Here is an 18,542-nt window from a genome sequence, read left to right as displayed (position 1 = left end):
AATAAATACAAGATGCCTTAATCCTGCTATTTCCACTGATCTTCTCATTTTCTAAATCCATTTTTTAGACGACATCTTCTGATTTCTTTATAAGGCGTGGACACTTTGGAACACCTCTTCCTTTAAATTCTTTTCTTTCTCAGTTTTTAAAAATGCATTATCCTGGGTGTTCTCATATTCCTCTGACCCCTCCTTTACATTCTCATTCTTTGGATCATTTTTCTGCTTCCATTCCTGAAACACAGTCATAAACTACATTTCCCTTGCATCCCTGTACACCCCGCCTACAATTTTATCATCCCACAGTTTTAATTCTCACCCTTCCGTGGATAATTTCCAAATCTATATGTTCAACCCCACCCACACATAGACCATGGCCTCAAATTGCTTTCATTCTGTAAAAGAAAATAAGTCTGCAACTTTAGTGTGAGGAAAGTTGTACTAAAAGTAGAAATAGATCTGGGAAAGAATAATTGCAGAGGTGGGGACTCTGAGAAACTTCACCAGGAAGGTGCCATTTGGGCCAAACTTTAAAAAATGAGCAAGATTTTGCAGGCAGAGATTAGCAAAATATATTTCCAAAGGGAAAAATAGTGGCCAAAAATAAAGTTTGCCAAAATATGGCCAAAATCCATTCTACAGATGAACAAGAAAAAAAAAAAAAGTCACTTTGAATTGGGCCACTAGGTCACATACAAGATGTAACACATGTCACGCCAAGCTTCTGTCCTCCTCACGCAGGAGGCAAAATCAATTAGAAAACAGACTGTCAAGAGTAAAGTGGTATTAATCATAACAACAAAAGCAACCATGCCCCTACTGTGTGCTGACGTGAGTTAATCCACACAATAATAGGCACAAACCATCACCCCATTTGCCCATGAGGAAACTGAGGCTAGAAGTTAAGTTGCTTGGCCAAATACACACACCAGATTTGGAATCATAACAGTTCAGACATGCCTTTCTGTCTTCAAAATCCAAAGATTGTTCCTTACGTTTCCCTGTGTAGAAGACGGACTTATGAAAAATTCAAATCCCTACACTAACTGCAAACCTATATCCACAGGATTTGTCTAGATCATTATTTTCCTGGATCCAAGAATGAAAGGTTTCCAGGGAGGGGAGAACAGGCTTTAGTTCCATCTCATGGGGAGCAAAAACATAACTGAAATGCAAAATGGAAAAGGAAACCATCCAAACAAAGTTATTTTAATTTCATTCTTATAAATTGTTATTTGGGAAGAACTAAGACTAACCTAACCTGCCAATAAAAATAACATAGCTAAAAAATATATATGCGTCCATATAATTTATCTAACAAGTTGGACTGTTTCACTAAGATTATGTCAGCAGATCTAAGCAAACTGAAAACAAATGCATTTCCTTTTAAATGTTTTGAGTAAATAGCTGTTGGCAAAGTTTTAAGGCTACCTGTGATTCTTATGCTGCTAGTCAGTGGAATATTTGCAATAATCAATCGCACAAAAGCTTAAGACTAAAGTGAAATGAATTGTTTCTCCTTGTCCTTTTTACTGCTTCTCACAAACTTTAAGGAAAGTTATTTCCCTTACTCATGTAGGAATGTCAGAGGCCAGAAACTGAAGCACAGTGCCAATAAAATGAGACAGAAGGCTGATTTATATTGAAAATAACATAAAACCCTTTCCCAGAGCTTCCAGACACTGTGAATCTCAAAAGAATGTAACATTTAAAACATCTGTAGGTCCTGCTGACAGGTGGATTCACCAAATGTTTTTTTTTTGAGAGTTTCAAGAGGTAGCGGGTTAACAAAGTTTTTCTTTTTAATTTAAGAAAAATCACAAAATGTGTCTCGTAAAACATAACCTAGAAGAGAAAGATAAAAAGGAAGGGAGGGGACACGGGTTCGTGCCCTGGTCCAGGAAGATCCCACATGCCACGGAGCGGCTGGGCCCGTGAGCCGTGGCCCCTGAGCCTGCGCGTCCGGAGCCTGTGCTCGGCAACGGGAGAGGCCACAACAGTGAGAGGCCTGCGTACCGCAAAAAAAAAAAAAAAAAAAAAGGAAGGGAGGGATAGAAAAATCCAGATAGAACATTGCTGTATATAGAGTTCTAGAACCCACAGCCTCCCCGATTTGCGGATTAACCCTTTAAAAAGCTATTGTTATTTGAAATGATGTATAGGATTTACTTCAAAATAATATGAGAGAGGGGAGTATGGGGGTATAAATGAAACAAGAGTGACCATGAATGGTTAATTGTTGAAGCAACTGATGAATATTTAGGGGTTTATTTTATGAATCTGCTGATTTTTTAAGTTATGTTTAAAATTGTCCTTAATAATGAGTCGGGTTTTTTAAAGAGTCTACCTTAACAATGAAGTAACACAGAAAGTTAACCAGGACAGACCTCTTCTGTTTGTATTCCTGATATACAAAACTCTGCCCTCCAATTAGATAAGTCATCTCCAGGAAGAGGGAGTTGCTGTAGTCTCTGGTCACTAGAATATAAGGTCCATGGGGGCAGGGATTTGTCATGTTCCCAGGGCTTAGAACAGGGCCTCACACTTAGTAGCCATGCAATATACACTTGTTAAGTGGAAAAAAAAAAAAAAGAATGAGTGAATGAATGAATATTTCCTGAAAGTCAAAAGAATCAGGGTCTTTGTGGACAACTTTTCAATTCAACATAAGGAAAAGCTTTCTAATGGAACAGCACAGACATGGATATGGCTGCCTCAGAGCTTTCTCTCCTGCTTAGAATGACTCTGTATGTCAAGTATTTTCCCAACTTACTATTTGAGAACTGGCTCATATATGAAGACACTCCCATCCATTCTCTTGCTAGACCATTATGGGGGCAGAGAGAGTACCTCCCTTTACAGAATCCTGAAAGTATTTATTGAGCAGCTATTATGTGCTGGGTACATGAGATGTCTGCATAAGGCTCAGTGGACAGTGTCCGGAAGAGCATTTAAGAACTAAAACCTTTTTAAAGGATAAGTAGGAGCACCATGAAATGGGTAAAGGAAGGGACAGAGAATATTAGAGATAAAAGGAACTCACAGAAGATTATACTCAATGTCTTTTAAGATCTTTTCAAATCTAAACCATCTAGGATTTTAACCTGTTATCGATACAATATTTACCACAGACTCAAACTCAGAGCTGAGATAGAGTCCCAGGGCAGCCCTTGATGGTCTGTAAATACATACTTCTGAATTGGCCTTGGGCTGGCTTGCTTTCTCTGTCTTTATTGTATGCAATAATTTGCACTGTGTAATTCTGGTCTGGCATCAGACCTTGAATAATCGCTTTAGTTGCAGTGTTCTGGAGATTCAATTGATTGGTTTTTCCACCTATAATAAAACAGAAAGATAAATCAGTTCTAAGAAGTGGGTTAACTGTGTACATTAAGAAATTTTACTAACCAGAAATCAAGATTTTAAAGGTGAAGACATTCAAAAATATGTATAATGCTATTACATAATACTAATTTTAGTACACTTTTCATTCTCACTTTCAGTTATACGCTTTGCATTAGACAAACAGTTGTCTAAACTAGATAAAAACACATTTGCAAATATCTTTCATCATAACACGGTTGCTTTTTTTTTTAACATCTTTATTGGAGTATAATTGCTTTACAATGGTGTGTCACTTTCTGCTTTATAATGAAGGGAAACAGCTATACATATACATATATCCCCATATCTCTTCCCTCTTGTGTCTCCCTCCCTTCCACCACCCCATCCCACTCCTCTAGGTGGTCACAAAGCACCAAGCTGATCTCCCTGTGCTATGCGACTGCTTCCCACTAGCTATCGGTTTTACATTTGGCAGTGTATATATGTCCATGCCACTCTCTCACTTCGTCCCAGCTTACCGTTCCCCTCCCTGTGTCCTCAAGTCCATTCTCTAGTAGGTCTGCATCTTTATTCCCATCCTGCCCCTAGGTTCTTCATGGCCATTTTTTTTTCTTTTTAGATTCCATATATACGTGTTAGCATATGGTATTTGTTTTTCTCTTTCTGACGTACTTCACTGTGTATGACAGACTCTAGGTCCATCCACCTCACTAAAAAGAACTCAATTTCATTTCTTTTTAGGGCTGAGCCATATTCCATTGTATATATGTGCCACATCTTCTTTATCCATTCATCTGTGGATGGACACGTAGGTTGCTTCCATGCCCTGGCTATTGTAAACAGAGCTGCAAAGAACATTGTGGTACATGACTCATTTTGAATTATGGTTTTCTCAGGGCATATGCCCAGTAGTGGGGTTGCTGGGTCGTATGGTAGTTCTATTTTTAGTTTTTCAAGGAACCTCCATACTGTTCTCCATAGTGGCTGTATCAATTTACTTTCCCACCAACACTGCAAGAGGGTTCCCTTTTCTCCACAACCTCTCCAGCATTTATTGTTTGTAGATTTTTTTGATGATGGCCATTTTGACTGGTGTGAGGGCTTCCCTGGTGGCGCAGTGGTTGAGAGTCCGCCTGCCGATGCAGGGGACACGGGTTCATGCCTTGGTCCGGGAAGATCCCACATGCCATGGAGCAGCTGGGCCCGTAAGCCATGGCCGCTGAACCTGCCCGTCTGGAGCCTGTGCTCCGCAACGGGAGAGGCCACAACAGTGAGAGGCCCCCATACCGCAAAAAAAAAACAAGAAAGAAAGAAATATTTAAAGTGATGAAGGAGAAAATCCTACACCCAAGATTACTCTACCCAGCAAGGATCTCATTCAGATTCGATGGAGAAATTAAAACCTTTACACATAAGCAAAAGCTAAGAGAATTCAGCACCACCAAACCAGCTTTACAACAAATACTAAAGAAACTTCTCTAGGCAGGAAACACAAGAGAAGGAAAAGACTTACAATAAAAAACCCAAAACAATTAAGAAAATGGGAATAGGAACATGCATATCGATAATTACCTTAAATGTAAATGGATTAAATGTTCTAACCAAAAGACATAGACTGGCTGAATGGATACAAAAACAAGACCCATATATATATGGGTCCACAAGAGACCCACTTCAGACCTGGGGCCACATACAGACTGAAAGTGAGGGGATGGAAAAAGATATTCCATGCAAATGGAAATCAAAAGAAACCTGGAGTAGCAATTCTCATATGAGACAAAATAGAGTTTAAAATAAGACTATTACAAGAGACAAAGAAGGACACTACATAGTGATCAAGGGATCGATCCAAGAAGATATAACAATTATAAATATTTATGCACCCAACATAGGAGCACCTCAATACATAAGGCAAATACTAACATCCATAAAGGGGAAATCGACAATAACACAATCATAGTAGGGGACTTTAACACCCCACTTTCACCAATGGACAGTTCACCCAAAATGAAAATAAATAAGGAAACACAAGCTTTAAATGATACATTAAATAAGATGGACTTAATTGATATTTATAGGACATTCCATCCAAAGACAACATAATACACATTCTTCTCAAGTGCTCATGGATCATTCTCCATGATAGATCATATCTTGGGTCATAAATCAAGCCTTGGTATATTTAAGAAAATTGAAATCGTATCAAGTATCTTTTCCGACCACACTGCTATGAGACTAGATATCAGTTACAGGAAAAAATCGGTAAAAATTTAAAAGCACATGGAGGCTAAACAATACACTACTTAATAACCAAGAGATCACTGAAGTAATCAAAGAGGAAATCAAAAAATACCCGGAAACAAATGACAATGAAAACACGATGACCCAAAACCTATGGGATGCAGCAAAAGCAGTTCTAAGAGGGAAGTTTGCAGCAATACAATCCTACCTCAAGAAACAAGAAACATCTCAAATAAACAACATAACCTTACACCTAAAGCAATCGGAGAAAGAAGAACAAAAAAAACCCAAAGTTAGCCAAAGCAAAGAAATCATAAAGATCAGATAAGAAATAAATGAAAAAGAAATGAAGGAAATGATAGTAACGATCAATAAAACTAAAAGCTGGTTCTTTGAGAAGATAAACAAAACTGATAAACTATTAGCCAGAATCATCAAGAAAAAAAGGGAGAAGACTCAAATCAATAGAATTAGAAATGAAAAAGGAGAAGTAACAACTGACACTGCAGAAATACGAAGGATCATGAGAGATTACTACAAGCAACTATATGCCAATAATATGGACAACCTGGAAGAAATGGACAAATTCTTAGAAATGCACAACCTTCTGAGACTGAACCAGGAAGAAAGAGAAAATACGAACAGATGAATCACAAGCACTGTAATTGAAACTGTGATTAAAAATAGCACAGGGAGATCAGCTCGGGGCTTTGTGACCACCTAGAGGGGTGGGATAGGGAGGGTGCGACGGAGACGCAAAAAGGAGGGGATATGGGGATATATATATACATATAGCTGATGCACTGTTGTACAGCAGAAACTAACACAACACTCTAAAGCAATTATATTCCAATAAAGATGTTAACAATAACAAAAAAATCATCCAACAAACAAAAGCCCAGGACCAGATGATTTCACAGGCAAATTCTATCAAATATTTAGAGAAGAGCTAACATGCTTACTTCTCAAACTCTTCCAAAATATAGCACAGGGAGGAACACTGTCAAACTCATTCTACGAGGCCACCCACCATCACCCTGATAACAAAACCAGACAAAGATATCACAAAGAAAGAAAACTACAGGCCAATATCACTGATGAACATAGATGCAAAAATCCTCAACAAAATACTAGCAAACAGAATCCAACAGCACATACACCATGATCAAGTGGGGTTTATCCCAGGAATGCAGGAATTCTTCAATATAAGGAAAGCAATCAATGTGATAAACCATATTAAAAAATTAAAGGAGAGAAACCATATGATCATCTCAGCAGATGCAGAAAAAGCTTTCAACAAAATTCAACACCCATTTATGATAAAAACCCTGCAGAAAGTAGGCATAGAGGGAGCTTACCTCAACATAATAAAGGCCATATATGACAAACCCACAGCAAACATCATCCTCAATGGTGAAAACCTGAAACCATTTCCACTAAGATCAGGAACAAGACAAGGTTGCCCATTCTCACCACTATTATTCAACATAGTTTTGGAAGTTTTAGCCACAGCAATCAGAGAAGAAAAAGAAATAAAAGGAATCCAAATCGGAAAAGAAGAAATAAAGCTGTCACTGTTTGCAGATGACATGATACTATACATAGAGAATCCTAAAGATGCTACCAGAAAACTACTAGAGCTAATCAATGAATATGGTAAAGTAGCAAGATACAAAATTAATGCACGGAAATCTCTAGCATACCTATACCCTAATGGTGAAAAATCTGAAAGTGAAATTTAGAAAACATTCCCATTTACCACTGCAACACAAAGAATGAAATATCTAGGAATAAACCTACCTAGGAGACAAAAGACGTGTATGCAGGAAATTATAATACACTGATGAAAGAAATTAAAGATTACACAAATAGATGGAGAGATATACCATGTTCTTGAATTGAAAGAATCAACATTGTAAAAATGACTATACTACCCAAAGCAATCTACACATTCAATGCAATCCCTATCAAACTACCACTGGCATTTTTCACAGAACTAGAACAAAAAATTTCACAATTTGTATGGAAATGCAAAAGACCCCAAACAGGCAAAGCAATCTTGAGAAAGAAAAACGGAGCTGGAGGAATCAGGCTCCCTGACTTCAGACTCTGCTACAAAGCTACAGTAATCAAGACAGTATAGTACTGGCACAAAAACAGAAATATAGATCAATGGAACAGGATAGAAAGCACAGAGATAAACCCATGCATATATGATCACCTTATCTTTGATAAGGGAGGCAAAAATATACAGTGGAGAAAAGACAGCCTCTTCAATAAGTGGTGCTGGGAAAACTGGACAGCTACATGTAAAACTATGAAATTAGAACACTCCCTGACACCATACACAAAAAATAAACTTAAAATGGATTAAAGACCTAAATGTAAGGCCAGACACTATCAAACTCTTAGAGGAAAACATAGGCAGAACACTCTATGACATAAATCATAGCAAGATCCTTTTTGACCCACCTCCTGGAGAAATGGAAATACAAACAAAAATAAACAAACGGGACCTAATGAAACTTAAAAGCTTTTGCACAGCAAAGGAAACCATAAACAAGACCAAAAGACAACCCTCAAAATGGGAGAAAATATTTGCAAATGAAGCAACTGACAAAGGATTAATCTCCAATATTTACAAGCAGCTCAATATCAAAACAACAAACAACCCAATCCAAAAATGGGCAGAAGACCTAAATAGACATTTCTCCAAAGAAGATATACAGATTGCCAACAAACACATGAAAGGATGCTCAACATCATTAATCATTAGAGAAATGCAAATCAAAACTACAATGAGATATCATCTCACACCAGTCAGAATGGCCATTATCAAAAAATCTAGAAACAATAAATGTTGGAGAGGGTGTGGAGAAAAGGGAACACTCTTGCACTTTTGGTGGGAATGTAAATTGATACAGCCACTATGGAGAACAGTATGGAGGTTCCTTGAAAAACTAAAAATAGAACTACCATACAACCCAGCAATCCCACTACTGGGCATATACCCTGAGAAAACCATAGTTCAAAAAGAGTCATGTACCACAGTGTTCACTGCAGCTCTACTTACAATAGCCAGGACATGGAAGCAACCTAAGAGTCCATCAACAGATGAATGTATAAAGAAGATGTGGCACATACATACAATGAAATATTACTCAGCCATAAAAAGAAACGAAATTGAGTTATTTGTAGTGAGGTGGATGGACCTAGAGTCTGTCATACAGAGTGAAGTACGTCAGAAAGAGAAAAACAAATACCGTATGCTAAAACATATATATGGAATCTAAGAAAAAATAAAAAAGGTCATGAAGAACCTAGGGGCAAGACGAGAATAAAGCACAGACCTACTGGAGAAGGGACTGGAGTATATGGGGCAGGTGAAGGGTAAGCTGTGACAAAGTGAGAGAGTGGCATGGACATATATACACTACCAAATATAAAATAGATAGCTTGTGGGAAGCAGCCGCATAGCACAGGGAGATCAGCTCGGTGCTTTGTGACCACCTAGAGGGGTGGGACAGGGAGGGGGGCAGGGAGGCAGACACAAGAGGGAAGAGATATGGGAACATATGTATATGTATAACTGATTCATTTTGTTATAAAGCAGAAACTAACACACCATTGTAAAGCAATGATATTCCAATAAAGATGTTTAAAAAAAAAAAAAAGACTGCTTTGGCTATTCAGGGTCTTTTGTATCTCCATACAAACTTTAAGATTTTTTGTTCTAGTTCTGTAAAACATGCCATTGGTAATTTGACAGCGATTGAATTGAATCTGTAGATTGCTTTGGGTACTATAGTCATTTTCACAATGTTGATTCTTCCAATCCAGAAACATGGTATATCTGTCCATCTGTTTGTATCACATTTAGTTTCTTTCATCAGTGTCTTATAATTTTTGCATACAGGTCTTTTGTCTCCTTAGGTAGGTTTATTCCTAGGTATTTTATTCTTTTTGTTGCAGTGGTAAATGGGAGTGTTTCCTTAATTTCTCTTTCAGATATTTCATCATTAGTGAGTGTATAGGAATGCAAGAGATTTCTGTGCATTACTTTTGTATGCTGCTACTTCACCAAATTCATTGATTAGCTATAGTAGTTTTCTGGTAGCATCTTTACGATTCTCTATGTATAGTATCATGTCATCTGCAAACAGTGACAGCTTTACTTCTTGTTTCCCAATTTGGATTACTTTTATTTCTTTTTCTTCTCTGATTGCTGTGGCTAGGCTAAAACTTTGGAGGTAATTTTTAATTGTCAATAGACCAAAAGAACTGATACATGTTGAAACAGAGGTAGTGAGGATTCTTGATAGTCTGAAAATTTTGCCTGAGGAAAATTATGGGGAGTCCAATAGTTATTCTTTAAATTTGGGGAACATTATTTTCTTGAGTAGAGGGTAAGATTTCAAGCTCCAAAGCTTAAATAAAACCAAAATCCTTCAAATGAGCTTAAAGCAGCACTTAGCACAATACATTTTTAGGTCCCTGTGTGCAAAAAATTTCTAATACTCTAAAAAATACAGTTGAGTGTTTTTACCTGAAGCTGGAGTCACAAGAAGTTTGTATCCACCAAATTTCCCTCTCGGAGCCTTCCATGAAATCTGGATACTATCATGAGATAATACATTATATCTTAACCTTGTGGGTGGAGCCACTGAAAAGGAAAAACAAAATTTTTTTAAATTTTGAAACTTTTAAACTTCCACTGTTAAGTTGAAAAGCCAAATTACTGTAATCAGAATATGCAAGACTTCATGTTCTTTCTACAACTGCATTAGTGAGTTGATCAGTTTGCAAAATAACACAAACTCAAAAGCATTTGTTTCTTACTCAGGAGATAAGCATTTGCCAAGTAGTACTGATCTTGTGACAAACAACTATGACTTAGGGTTAGAATTTAATACCTTAGTCCAGCTTAATAATTGAAGCCAACCTTGTAAAATGTTTTTATTATGTTATAAGGATGAATTTTTGTACTTGGAATACAAAAGCTTTTGTAATCTACTCTAGTGGGATCTGTTTTATGCCTTTAGGTTTTTCACTTTATTAATTGAGTACTTTTTATGATATGATAATTTAAGGTCATTACAGACATATTATAGTAATAAGATCTTCATTTAAAAACATTTTGAGAAAGAGATTGTAAAGGACCAAAATAAAAAAAAATAATAATAATAAAAGATAATTGCTTTATAAACTTGAATTCATTCTTCACGTGTAGCTGATTTATACCTTTCAGAAAGACACACAGCACATGGTCATGAATCATCCCAGCATATTTAATCTTTCCCGATAGTTCACAAAATAGGTCGGTCTATATTACTTTTTGTGTAAGTCATTCAAACTTCAAAACATATCTTTGGAACTCTACAGCAGTGCTCCAGAATTTCTAAAGAAATATTTTCGTAAGAAGATTTTTACTATATAATATATAAATTAGTTTGTCACAAAAGAAAATTTAATGCTTAACAGAAAAGTTAGCACTTATTACCCACTTTTATGCCTGGCCTTTCTTTCCCACTTTAGGACACAGAGTCTGGGGAAGGAAACAAACATTCTTCTTAATAGGTATATAGCATAATACGGGGTTTGGACATTAGTTTGATTCCCAGTTCTGTCACTTATTAGATGAATAAGCTTGAGCAAGAGATTGTTTCTTCCAACGCCTTATCTTTAGAAAAGGTGACAGCAATACTTTCTGCACAGGATAAGTGAAAATGTTAAAGAAGATAACGGATATAACGCATTATAATAGGTGGCCAATAAATGTTTGTTCCCCTCCTCTTTTACTTCATCTAATGGATGATCTCAAAAGCTTATTTAATATTCACAAAAATACATTGCTATCCCAATTTTATATATAAGGGATACAAGGAGAAGCTAAGAGATTCATCCAAGTTCACATACTGGTGCATGACACTCTCTGACCTCAAACAAAATGCTCTGTTTCTTCGGGAGAAGATTTATATTAAGAAGTCACCCTTCACTTAGCTAGAAGAATGAGTAATTTAACACTACAAACTCTCCACTCATCTGAAATCAGCGAGAACTGAAGGACACAATCTTAAGAGTAGTATTCTCTCTCTACTTGCCATTTACTACCTCTTAGCAGAGGATGCTAGTCACACAAAACAAAAACACAAGCTTCCCATTCTCAATATGACTTGAATGAAAAAGTCTACATTTCTCTGGCTTATGGGAAAATATGGATTTATCATAAGAACTGTTATGTTGAACTAGAAAAGGAAGTTGGTTAAACCTAACATTTGGATGAACAGAGGAACTATTACTGTTTGGCTTCGACTGGAACTTAGGGAGAAAAATGTATTTATAGATAGATTCTTATTACTTATGGAAGAAAATTAAAAATAAAAGTTTTTAAATGTTAAACAACACATCCAGTTTCTGAGCCAAATCTTGCCAGTGGGCTGGTAGACATCCTTGACCAAGCTTATCGCAAGGTCCTCATTTTTGCTCCTTTTTTTAAAAACTGAGTACACAGTATAAAGGTTACTAAAGGCCTGACAGAGGCTTCTGGTGTGTGTTTTTTTTTTGGTTTTTGGTTTTTTTTTCGGTACACGGGCCTCTCACTGTTGTGGCCTCTCCCGTTGCCGAGCACAGGCTCCGGGCACGCAGGCTCAGCAGCCATGGCTCACGGGCCCAGCCGCTCCGCAGCACGTGGGATCTTCCTGGACCGGGGCACGAACCCGTGTCCCCTGCATCGGCAGGCGTACTCTCAACCACTGCGCCACCAGGGAAGCCCCTCTGGTGTGTATTTTTAAGCATTTCTAATGATTTCTAGCTTTGTTTTAATTGAACTTAGTTTTTGAAATCTACTATTTGTATTACTGGGATCTGCATTTTTTTTTTCTTGTTTTTGGCCACACTTCACAGCTTGTGGGATCTTCCCAGGCCAGGGATTGAACCCAGGCCACTGCAGTGAAAGCCCAGAATCCTAACCAGTAGGTCACCAGGGAAGTCTGGGATCTGCACTTTTATTTTTGATTTCTGCTATCTTATAAAGTATGTCAGGGGTTGGCAAACTACCACTCATGGGCCAAATCTGGCCCATTGCCTGCTTTTATAAATAAAGTTTTATTGGAACACAGCCATGCTGATTTGTTTACATATTGTCTGCGGCTTATTTCACACTGCAATGGCAAAGTTGAGTAGTTGTGATAGATACCGTATAGCCCACAATGCCTGGAATATTTATTATCTGGCCTTTTGCAGAAACAGTATGCTAACCTCTGAAATAAGTGCACAATATATATAAAGTGTGCAAAGTGACATTACTAGATAAACATGGTAATCCTGAAAAAATGGCAGTGTTGGTGCTGAAAGAGTCATTCATCAGTAGAGCAAGGAAGTCGAAATGTGATAAAGTGTTTAAGGAGTGCTAATGTCTAATGTTTGGAATTTAAGGCTGTAGAAAAGTCAGATGCAAGAAACAGCACGCCCTTCAAAGTGAGGCTCACTTGTTTGAAAAGGAATGGAACTTGACTCTTTGCATGGTCAAATAGTTTTAAAACAGTTGGAGTTAATGACCATACTTCCAACTACTTCCTGCAACACACAGGGATCAGTTGGGAAGAAAAATTCTCTCTTGTTTTAAGCACTGGCTTTGTTATAATTTGTTACAGCAGCAATAGAGAACTAATACAGTCAGTATTAAAAGGTATACAGGAAACTAACTCTCTCCTCCTTATCAACCTAATGCACTTTACCTCTTAGTCTCTCCATGTAATTCTTAACTTTCCCTCTACAGAGAATGTGAACCTCCACTGACCCAAATAACTGTTTATATCTGGATTATTCCAGTATTTTCTTTTCAATACAAGTTATTAAATGAATTGGAACACAGAGAATATAATGGTGTGTTGGTTGTAGGGAAAAAATATGTATAGCATGACAGAATGATGGCACCAATACTGTCTCAGAACTTCACAGTAAATCTATACTTGGTTCTAGCAGTGTTTGTTTGGGATGGTTACAAAAAGGAAACACTAAAGATAAAGTAGCTGTCACTTAAAAACTTCAAAGCATATACATTTGAGACTTTGCATAGGGGCTAGATTTCACTTTATAGAGACCTCTGTGTTAACACATTTACCCATACTTTTTGCTGTTATTAGTAGTCAAATATATTTGGAAGTTTGAGAATATTTTCTTTACTACTGTTTTCACCATCTTTGTAATAGATCATGAGATTATAACATTTTAGATTCTAAGCAAGATAAAGAGAACTCTCTAGCATATTCCAGAGTAAATTTCCCTCAAATTTTAATTTCTCCTATTTCTAAAACAATACTTTTAATACATTTACCAATACATTTAATTAAAAAATGACTGAGATAAAAAGTTAAGGTCTTCTGTTATTTGTTTGTGGTTTTTAAGACCACTTGGAAATATAATACAAATACTTCTCTGCTGTTTAAAGGTTTTTTGCTTAATAAATATAATAGTTTATTCCACCAGTACAGCACCCTAAACTATGTTTTGAAGGGGAAAACACTCTCAGTGCCCATACTGCTCCATTTCTATCAGTCAGAGATTTTTGGTTGCAAATAAAAGAAACTTTCTCTGGCCAATTTAAGCAAAAAATGTATTTACTGGGAGATAATGAAGTAGGTCATATAATTATAGTAAAAGTTAAATAGGCTTTGAAAGTATAGGAATCTGGGAACACTCTGGATACAGTTTCTAGGAACTAGTGACCATTTTTTTCTTAGGGCATGTCTTTGGAATGAAATGACTGGAGCTATTTTCCATCCTTCCATCACTGGACACAAGTTTCAGATTCTTGGGAGAGTTGGCCTGACTGGTTTGAGTCATTTTCTCACCCCTTAGCCCAGAGAGGAAGTCTGGTGGATACAGCAGCCAAGGCTCTGTGTGGTGGTGGAGGGAGTGTTGTTCCTTGGACGAAAACCAAGAGACTGTTAGAGAAGCAAGAGGGAGACTTCCCTGGTGGTGCAGTGGTTAAGAATCTGCCTGCCAATGCAGGGGACAGGGGTTCGAGCTCTGGGTCCAGGAGATCCCACATGCCACAGAGCAACTAAGACCATGCACCACAACTACGGAGCCGGCACTCTAGAGCCCATGAGCCACAACTACTGAAGCCCGCATGCCTAGAGCCCGTGCTCTGCAACAAGAGAAGCCACCACAATGAGAAGCCCACGCACTGCAACGAAGGGTAGCCCCTGCTCGCCGCAATTACAGAAAGCCCGTGCGCAGCAACAAAGACACAACTCAGCCAATAAATAAATAAATAAATAAATTTATATAAAGAAAAGTGAGAAGGGAGGTGACCATGAGTAGGGAAGAACAGAAGATCTTCATTTCAGTGTTCCTTTGTAAAAAGTAGTGTTTCAAAAATTAACGAGAGTATTCCATTAGAAAGATTTCAGATGAGGTGAGTTGAACTGAAGTGAAAGAAAGGAAGGAAGGAAGGGAGGGCAGAAAATTAGTCCTTTAATACATATTCGTATTAATAAAATTTCCTAAGTACCTGATAACAATGAGTCTTTGACAGAAGACATAAACATTCCTTTTCTGCCTACAAGATTTGATTTCTATGAGAATGATTGCAGTGAAACTCTCTGAGTTTTTTAAATTTTATTTTATTTTTTTAACATCTTTATTGGAGTATAATTGCTTTACAATGGTGTGTTAGTTTCTGCTGTATAACAAAGTGAATCAGCTATACCTATACATACATCCCCATATCTCTTCCCTCTTGCGTCTCTCTCCCACCCTGCCTAGACCACCCCTCTAGGTGGACACAACGCACCAAGCTGATCTCCCTGTGCTATGCGGCTGCTTCCCACTAGTGATCTATTTTACATTTGGTAGTGTATATATGTCCATGCCACTCTCTCACTTCGTCCCAGCTTACCCTTCCCCCTCCCTGTGTCCTCAAGTCCATTCTCTATGTCTGCATCTTTATTCCTGTCCTGCCCCTAGGTTCCTCAGAACCTTTTTTTTTTTTTTTTAAGATTCCGTATATATGTGTTAGCACATGGTATTTGTTTTTCTCTTTCTGACTTACTTCACTCTGTATGACAGACTCTAGGTCCATCCACCTCACTACAAATAACTCAATTTTGTTTCTTTTTATGGCTGAGTAATATTCCATTGTATATATGTGCCACATCTTCCTTATCCATTCATCTGTCAATAGACACTTAGATTGCTTCCATGTCCTGGCTACTGTAAATAAAGCTGCAGTGAACATTGTGGTATGTGACTCTTTTTGAATTATGGTCTTCTCAAGATATATGTCCGCTAGTGGGATGGCTGGGTAGTATAGTAGTTCTATTTTTAGTTTTTTGAGGAACCTCCATACTGTTCTCCATAGTGGCTGTATCAATTTACATTCCCCCCCAACAGGGCAAGAGGGTTCCCCTTTCTCCACACCCTCTCCAGCATTTATAGTTTGTAGATTTTTTGATGATGGCCATTCTGACTAGTGTGAGGTGATACCTCATTGTAGTTTTGATTTGCATTTCTCTAATGATTATTGATGTTGAGCATCCTTTCATGTGTTTGTTGGCAATCTGTATATCTTCTTTGGAGAAATGTCTATTTAGGTCTTCTGCCCATTTTTAGATTGGGTTGTTTGTTTTTCTGATACTGAGCTGCATGAGCTGCTTGTAAATTTTGGAGATTAATCCTTTGCCAGTTCCTTCATTTGCAAATATTTTCTCCCATTCTGAGGGTTGTCTATTTGTCTTGTTTATAGTTTCCTTTGTTGTGCAAAAGCTTTTAAGTTTCATTAGGTCCCATTTGTTTCTTTTTATTTCCATTTCTCTAAGAGGTGGGTTAAAAAGGATCTTGCTGTGATTTACGTCATAGAGTGTTCTGCCTGTTTTCTTCTAACAGCTTTATAGCATCTGGCCTTACATTTAGGTCTTTAATCCATTTTAAGTTTATTTTTGTGTATGGTTTTAGTGAGTGTTCTAATTTCATTCTTTTACATGTAGCTGTCCAGTTTTCCCAGTACCACTTATTGAAGAGGCTGTCTTTTCTCCATTGTATATTCTTGCCTCCTTTATCAAAGATAAGGTGACCATATGCACATGGGTTTATCTCTATGCTTTCTCTCCTGTTCCACTGATCTATATTTCTGTTTTTGTGCCAGTACCATACTGTCTTGATTAATGTAGCTTTGTAGTATAGTCTGAAGTTAGGGAACCTGATTCCTACAGCTCCATTTCTCTTTCTCAAGATTGCTTTTGCTATTTGGGGTCTTTTGTGCTTCCATAGAAATTGTGAAATTTTTTGCTCTAGTTCTGTGAAAAATGCCATTGGTAGTTTGATAGGGATTGCATGGAATCTGTAGATTGCTTTGGGTGGTATAGTCATTTTCACAATGTTGATTCTTCCAATCCAAGAACATGGTATATCTGTCCATCTGTTTGTATCATCTTTAATTTCTTTAATCAGTGTCTTATAGTTTTCTGAATGCAGGTCTTTGTCTCCTTAGGTTGGTTTATTCCTAGGTACTTTATTCTTTTTGTTGCAATGGTAATGGGAGTGTTTCCTTAATTTCTCTTTCAGATTCTTCATCATTAGTGTACAGGAATGCAAGAGATTTCTGTGCATTACTTTTGTATCCTGCTACTTTACCAAATTCATTGATTAGCTCTAGTAGTTTTCTGATGCATCTTTAGGATTCTCTATATATAGTATCATGTCATCTGCAAACAGTGACAATTTTACTTCTTCTTTTCCAATTTGGATTCCTTTTATTTCTTTTTCTTCTCTGATTGCTGTGGCTAAAGCTTCCAAAACTATGTTGAAGAATAGTGGTGAGAGTGGGCAACCTTGTCTTTTTCCTGATCTTAGTGGAAATGGTTTCAGTTTTTCACCACTGAGAACGATGTTGGCTGTGGGTTTGTCATATATGGCCTTTATTATGTTGAGGTAAGTTCCCTCTATGTCCACTTTCTAGAGGGTTTTTATCATAAATGGGTGTTGAATTTTGTCGAAAACTTTTTCTGCATCTATTGAGATGATCTTATGGTTTTTATCCTTCAGTTTGTTAGTATGGTGTATCACATTGATTGATTTGCATATATTGAAGAATCCTTGCATTCCTGGGATAGACTCCACTTGATCATGGTGTATGATCCTTTTCATGTGCTGTTGGATTCTGTTTGCTAGTATTTTGTTGAGTATTTTTGCATCTATGTTCATCAGTGATATTGGCCTGTAGTTTTCTTTTTTTGTGGCATCTTTGTCTGGTTTTGGTATCAGCGCAATGATGGCCTCATAGAATGAGTTTGGGAGTGAGAGAAGGAGAGAAGGATAGGTGTTTGAGAATGATAGGTGTTAGCTCTTCTCTAAAAGTTTGATAGAATTCGCCTGTGAAGTCATCTGGTCCTGGGATTTTGTTTGTTGGAGATTTTTAATCACAGTCTCAATTTCAGTGCTTGTGATTGGTCTGTTTATATTTTCTATTTCTTCCTGGTTCAGTCTCGGAAGGTTGTGCTTTTTAAGAATTTGTCCATTTCTTCCAGGTTGTCCATTTTATTAGCATATAGTTGCTTGTAGTAATCTCTCATGATCCTTTAAATTCTTTGAGTTTAAAGAGAATCTTCCCTCTCAAAAAATACAGCACAACAAAATAAAAATACCCCTGTACTTTCAGTAACAAGGCTAACCCTGCAGTCGAAGAAGGTAACAACTGGACCCTCCTTGGTCTTCTTGCGAAATCCCCATTTGGGATGTTTATATATTCACAAATGTTGTAATCGGCCGTAACCCACATAGGAAGCCTGACTTCACTACACAAAAGATGAGTTCGTTGGCTCGCTCTGGGTTCTTGATGTGTGCTAGAAATCAAGCTTTACACTTAATTTTTGTCTTTAAAGATTTTAACTGACACAATTAACTTTTGAGTCAAGTTCATGCAAGCATTTATATTTATTACAGAGTTAAGTATA

At 37.3% G+C, this 18,542-nt stretch overlaps 1 protein-coding gene across 5 annotated transcripts in view; it reads right to left on the bottom strand.

Annotated features, from left to right (window-relative positions):
* COL14A1 (collagen type XIV alpha 1 chain) overlaps window positions 1-18,542 on the bottom strand; it is a 268,310-nt gene that overhangs the window by 206,730 nt on the left and 43,038 nt on the right. For all 5 annotated transcript variants that reach the window (XM_030875687.3, XM_030875690.3, XM_060287056.2 and 2 more), the window contains 2 exons: window positions 10,133-10,249; window positions 3,193-3,336 (listed from right to left, as the gene is read on the bottom strand). In XM_030875687.3, the coding sequence (XP_030731547.1) occupies window positions 3,193-3,336; window positions 10,133-10,249 (261 nt within the window). The remainder of the gene's footprint in view (window positions 1-3,192; window positions 3,337-10,132; window positions 10,250-18,542) is intronic.

Source organism: Globicephala melas, chromosome 17, assembly GCF_963455315.2.
Source record: "Globicephala melas chromosome 17, mGloMel1.2, whole genome shotgun sequence".
Lineage (NCBI taxonomy): Eukaryota > Metazoa > Chordata > Mammalia > Artiodactyla > Delphinidae > Globicephala > Globicephala melas.
Note: the sequence above shows the minus strand (reverse complement) of the source record. Positions and strands in the feature narration are given on the sequence as shown.